The following is a 6,114-nucleotide window of genomic DNA, read 5'->3' as shown; positions in this document are numbered from 1 at the left end:
GCACAAAGTGTTCATAATGTGGGCATACAATAACTTTATGTAGAAGTAGTATGACATTTTCCATCTTATTTATTCCTTTCCTAATGATTCCCACTATTCTGTTAGCTTTTTAGATTCCCACTGAACATTGAGCAGATGTTTTCAGGGAACTAACCATAATGATTTCAAGATCTTTCTTCAATGGTAACAGTTAATTTAGATCCCACCAATGGGTGACCCCAGGAGTTGGGGAGGCAAGCAAACCCTGCTCCATCCCTGAAGCCCCACCCCTCCACTGTGGCCACTGGCCTCTGCTGAACCCCATCCCCCACAGAAAATGGGGCCACTGGCCCACCAGCTGGGATAGCCCTGCCCTGGAGCCCGGAGGCCCTACAGAGCAGCCTCCAGTAGAGCATGGGCAGTGACAGGTGAGGCAGGTAAGGAAGGCATTGTCTTCCCATACCATACTCATCGCCCATGGCCCCCTGTATGTATGTTGGGATTATATTTTTCCAGATGCATTACTTTGTATTTATCAGCATCTGCCATTGTGTTGCCCAACCACCCAGCTTTATGAGATCCCTCTGTAACACTTTGCAGTCAGCTTTGGACTTAACTATTTTAAGTAATTTTGTATCATCTGCAAATTTTGCCACCTCACTGATTATCCCTTTATTTCTACCCTACTTTTCCCATCTTTTAAGTGGCGTACCTGACATTTTTTTCTCCAAAGGATCCTCCAATTAACAAAAGACTTGCCATTCAAGTATCTTAAATATCTTGCCTCCACTTATAAACAAACTTCTGGCCCAAATGCAAAGCTGAGAGCAGCACAAAGTCTGTTGTAGTTGAACCACATGCCCTAGCCCAAGCACGTCAAATGTTCTGCCACTGCAAAATATTTTTGCAGTCCCCGAGGTTGGGAGTTGGCCAGGGTGCAGAGCCCTGCAGGCAGTGCAAGCCCTAGGGACCTGGCTGGGAACCAGTCACAGCCTGGAACCCACTGGTAGCTCCAGCCCGGGGGAACCCAGCCAGGCACCGTGGTTTCCTGGGGAGTGGGAGATGGCTAGGGTTAGGGGACCCCAGCAACCCCGAGGCTCTGAACCAGTCAGGGCATGGAGTACTTTACATTTATAGTTAAATTATACTGAAATTAAAATTTATAATATATGAGCACATAATTTCACATAAAATTTTAGGTACTAGTCAATATCATAAAACAATACAATTCATACTAAGTATTAAATTGTCAGTGAAAATTATTGTACTTTATTCAGGCAAAACCTGACCAAATACTATCGAAGATACCCTACGACGGGATCGCTAGTAACGCATCCTCACGACTTGCCGATAGAAGTACACTTTCTCCGGCGGCCCCGGAGGCGCTCAGCTGACGTCTGTGCGGCCCTCAGGAGGCTTTGAGTGCGACGTGCCCACCTGGGCTCGCCGCTGCTCTGCAGCAGCCCTCCCGTGTGATGGCGGGAGGTTCAACCTTCAGGGGCTGGAGCAACCCCGCCGCCCTGCACGGAAGCCCAGTTTTCAGTCCCTTGCCCGGACTCCGGCCCCCAGGGACGGGCAGCCCGTGAGCACCAGCCCGGCAGTACCGCCCCGCTTGTCCCGCCCCCGCCGCACCCCATCTGCCGGCGCCCGGCCACGCGGCGGAGGCGGCAGGAGTTGCCAGGGCACGGGCGGCCCCGCCTGACCGGAGCGCAGAGCAGCCCCGCCCGCAGCCGCTCCTCCCCGCGCCCCAGCCCAGCGCCGGCTGCGCGGCTCAGGGAAAGAGCTACGCCCCGCCCTGCCCCACTCAGCCCAGCCCAGCCCAGCCGGCGGCCAGGGCGACCGAGGCGGAACCGCCCTTCCCTTCCCTTCTCTTCCCGCCCCGGCTGCTCCGCCCGCCGCTCCGGTCTCTTCCTCCGCCTGCACCATGTCTGGGCTCCTGCGCGGCTTGGGGCTCCCCGGGGCCGCCTGCGAAGACACCAACAACAGCTCCATGTACGAGAACCTCTTCAAGAAGCTGGACCTCAACGAAGACGGGCGAGTGGACATCGCTGAGCTGCAGGCGGGCCTGAAAGCGCTGGGCGTCCCGCTGGGCGCCGACGCAGAAGAGGTAGGGGCGTGAGGGGCGGTGCTTCCTGCGGCGTAACCCTGGGGTGTCCCTAGGGGCCGCGCTTCCGGCCGGTGCGCACCGTGGGGTCCGGCCTGCCCAGGAGACTACGGCCTTGTCCGCGCTGCGGAGCTGGGGTGGCGACAGGCAGCTTTTGCCAACCAGACAGCGAAGGTGCGCGCGCTGCAGCGCTCCTCTGGCGGCGGGACTCGCCTGCCTGGCCACCAGAATGGAACCGCGTGCAGGGGCGGTGCCCCTTGGCCGAAGTGCCAGTGTGGATGTGGCTCTGGCTCTGTTCTTGGAGGGGTGTCTCTCGATGGAGGTGTAGCTCAGTGGCTTGCACATTGGCCTGGTAAACCCAGGATCGTCCGTTCAATCCTTGAAGGGAACGTTTAAGGATCTGGGGCAAATATATTTGAAAAAAAAAATCTGTCCGGCATGGGGATAGGTCCTGCTGTGACCTGGACTCCGTGACCTGTGAAAGTCCCTTCCAGTCCTACCTAATAAGTACCACTCTGGGCAGCCTTTTGAACTTAACTAGGCTAAGTACACTGGCTGTCACCCTTTCCTCCTTAAAGCTGCTGCTGCAAATTTCTTGGCCTGTCCAGTTATTCCCCAACTGTCTTTTTTTTCTTTTTTTGTATTCATTTACTCTCATGCCCATTTCAGATCCTATCTGACCGGTTGTGGGGTACAAGGCTTAACAAGTTAGCCAAGCAGGCCCTGTAATAAAAATGGAACTGCATTTCTAAAGTCATGTTGCTATATTGGATGTATAAGAGAGCTGGGATCCTCCCAGCTATGTTAGTGTAAATCAGGAGTAACTGAGCTGAAATCATCAGAGTTATAATAGCATAGGTGAAAGGAGAGAGAGGCTTAAAATGTGCAAACCTTTCTATCAAGGTTTTGGTGGGGAACAATTTTGTTTTTTTTCTTTTAATATGTTGAATTTAGATATCTTGGACTATACAGTTTGTTTCAGTAAAGTCCCAGGACTGCTAGAGTTGTTAGCTCTTTATAGGCCTAATCCTGCAAATGTCCTAACAGTGAGCTTGCATGCATCCACTTCAGGACAGAGGTCTGTGTTTTTAATGTCTTAGTATACAGCTTTTATTGGAGATACTATGTGTATAGGTTCTCTGTGTGAGGCTTTAAAAAGATAAAATGTCCTGAGTCAAAATTTTATTAATAGCCTGGCAGTTGGTAATTCTGTGGGCAGTTGGGCTTGGCTTGGCTTTGCTTGCAGTGTGTCATCTCTGATATTTCACCACCCTATGGAATGATACTTGATAGCACATTCCACACCCACCATAATAAAGAGAATGAATTGCTGATTTTTGGCACTGGCTGCACAATGTACATCTCTCTGTTTGTATGATCTGAGTCATGGAGGTTTAAGTTCCTCTTGGGCAACAGGTAAGAAGAGTTTGAATACCTTCAAGGTCTTTGTCAGCGGCATTTCATGCCAGCACTGGTATCAAAGCAGGAAATGTAAGAAGAAATTATTGTCTTGGGCCTGGACAGTGGCTGATGGATTTGAAAAGTTAAAATACTTTCTTAAATTGTCAAAACAAAAAGCAGTCAAGTAGCACTTTAAAGACTAGCAAAATAGTTTATTAGGTGAGCTTTCGTGGGACAGACCCACTACTCTCTGCCCCTCTACTGTCTGATTTGCTCACCTTGATAATATTTTTCTGATTTGTTGACCTTGATTACTATTTTTGGTTCTCTGTGCCTTAAATATTGAGTCTGTTCTGGTCTGGCTGTGGTCTGAAGAAGTGGGTCTGTCCCACGAAAGCTCACCTAATAAACTATTTTGCTAGTCTTTAAAGTACTACTTGACTGCTTTTTGTTTTGATAGTGTATAGACTAGCACGGCTTTCTCTCTGTTTCTTAAATTGGTTTATTACACATATTCCATGACCACACATACAGTGCTCCAAAACATTAATACTTCACTGTGTTGTGGTGGTGTTTCTGGACCGTTGAATTTGCACACGCCCTGTATTGTTAGCGATATAATTTTATTTAGGGATATAAAAATCCTGCTATATTACAGCAGTACAGCGGTCCAGATTATTACCCGGTGAAAATCATCCTAGCTGCTCTGAATTTCATGGAACTATGCTGAATTATACCGCTTGATAAAGAAAACAAAAAAGCAGTCCAGCAGCACTTTAAAGACTAACAAAATAATTTATTAGGTGATGAGCTTTCATGGGACAGACCCACTTCCACAGATCATAGCCATACCAGAACAGACTCAATATTTAAGGCAGAGAGAACCAAAAATAGTAATCGTCAACAAATCAGAAAATTATCAAGGTGAGCAAATCAGAGAGCAGAGGGGCAGCAGGTGGCTGGGTGGTGGGAGGGGGGTGTCAAGAATTAGATTAAGCCAAGTATGCAAAAGAACCCCTATAATGAGCTAAAAAATTCCTATCGCAGTTCAAACCATGTGTTAATGTGTTGAATGTGAATATAAAAGAGAGTTCAGCAGCCTCTCTTTTCAATCTGTTGTGAAAATTCCTCTTCAGTAAGATGCAAACCTTCAGGTCATTAACAGAAGGGCCCGCTCCATTAAAATGCTGACTGACCGGTTTGTGGATCAGCAGTGTCTCTTGATTTGCTCACCTTGATAATATTTTTCTGATTTGTCAACCTTGATTACTGTTTTTGGTTCTCTGTGCCTTAAATATTGAGTCTGTTCTGGTATGGCTATGATCTGAGGAAGTGGGTCTGTCCCACGAAAGCTCATCACCTAACAAATTATTTTGTTAGTCTTTAAAGTGCTACTGGACTGCTTTTTTGTTTTCATAGCATATAGACTAGCACGGCTTTCTCTCTGTTACCCCTTGTATATTTAAAATGGAACTTTTTTTTTTTACTCTTCACAATATATCCCAGACCATGGCTGAAATGGCTTATGCATAATTGAAGGGGTAAGAATCTTCTTACAATAAGGTAATTTTGTTCTGAGAAGGCAGCATTGATTTACTGTTTGTGACTATTGCGGAGGGCAATGCTGTTGAGCAATGTGTGTGCACTTGGGGAAACTGAGGCACGACACAAATTTTAAATTTTTCTTGATTTTTTTGCCCCCGAGACACCTAACTACACCCTTAGAGATGCTGGTAGAGTGTCTCACTGGATTTTACCCCGCAACCTAGCGCGGCGTGCACGATGGTCGCTCCCAGTGGGGGGTTACAGGGTTGTGGTACGATCCGCAGGAATGGTGCTGAACACTGTCCGCCCTTAAAGAACGAATGAGTCCCTTTAAAGGTACAACCACAAGAGGAATTTATTAAGGGGAGTGGAATTACACACGAGGATAAACCTAAATTGACAGACTATAGGTTTTCCCTTTCCTCTACTAGTTTTTTAGCACAGAGTTTGTCTATTTATGACACCAGCCCTTGAATTATGTAAAGCTGCAATGACCAGCACCCTCAAAATGTCCCGCTACTTACAGCGAATCCCAGGAATCCCATGATGTCTTCGCTGAGTGCTGCAAGGGGAAAGTAGTTAAAGCACAATATTACACAATCCTCTTTTATAGAGGTGCCAGTTAACGGCAAAGAGTAAGAAATAACCTGCTGCAGGGACTTATTCCCTCACAGGCAGGGGGGAGAGCCACGAGGCTCTCAACCCTAATTCCAGAATCACCTCTTACGGTGATCCGGGCCCTCAACCTCCCTCTCGAACAGGGGGGAGCAGATGGAATGGGACCGCCTCCTACGACAGTTCCCGAGGTTTGGGGTCGCCTCTTACGACGATTCCTGAGGTTTGGGGTCACCTCTTACGATGACTCCCTAGATTGGACTGCCAGTTAACGGCAGCCCAAGGTAAGAAACACCTTTCACGGTAGTTTCCAAATACAATATCCGTCCCTATTACGGGCCAGTCAAATTAATCCGTGCCTCTTACTGGCAAAGTAAATTATGCTTTTAGAATGCTATGAGGGTTGAAGGTATCTCAGGCTGGCTATAAATAGCGCCCCCCTGTGCTTTACATGGGCTAGTAGAAACAAA

The 6,114-nt window shown here is 47.9% G+C and overlaps 1 protein-coding gene and 1 long non-coding RNA gene across 3 annotated transcripts in view; one reads left to right on the top strand and one right to left on the bottom strand.

Annotated features, from left to right (window-relative positions):
• Positions 1–1,225: 1,225 nt before the first annotated feature.
• LOC142017655 (uncharacterized) lies at positions 1,226–2,040 on the bottom strand. The gene is made up of 2 exons (XR_012646573.1): positions 1,903–2,040; positions 1,226–1,499 (listed from the first exon to the last, which is right to left on the bottom strand). It is a non-coding gene; the product is annotated as an uncharacterized LOC142017655 (long non-coding RNA).
• The window catches only part of SLC25A24 (solute carrier family 25 member 24), a 62,248-nt gene continuing 57,644 nt past the window's right edge, over positions 1,511–6,114 (top strand). For both annotated transcript variants that reach the window (XM_075002748.1, XM_075002747.1), the window contains exon 1: positions 1,511–2,086. In XM_075002748.1, coding sequence (XP_074858849.1) covers positions 1,904–2,086 — 183 coding nt within the window. In that variant the 5' untranslated portion in view covers positions 1,511–1,903. The remainder of the gene's footprint in view (positions 2,087–6,114) is intronic.

This window comes from Carettochelys insculpta, chromosome 9, assembly GCF_033958435.1.
Source record: "Carettochelys insculpta isolate YL-2023 chromosome 9, ASM3395843v1, whole genome shotgun sequence".
Classification (NCBI taxonomy): domain Eukaryota; kingdom Metazoa; phylum Chordata; order Testudines; family Carettochelyidae; genus Carettochelys; species Carettochelys insculpta.
The sequence above is the reverse complement of the archived record's forward strand: the minus strand, read 5'-3'. Positions and strand labels throughout refer to the sequence as shown.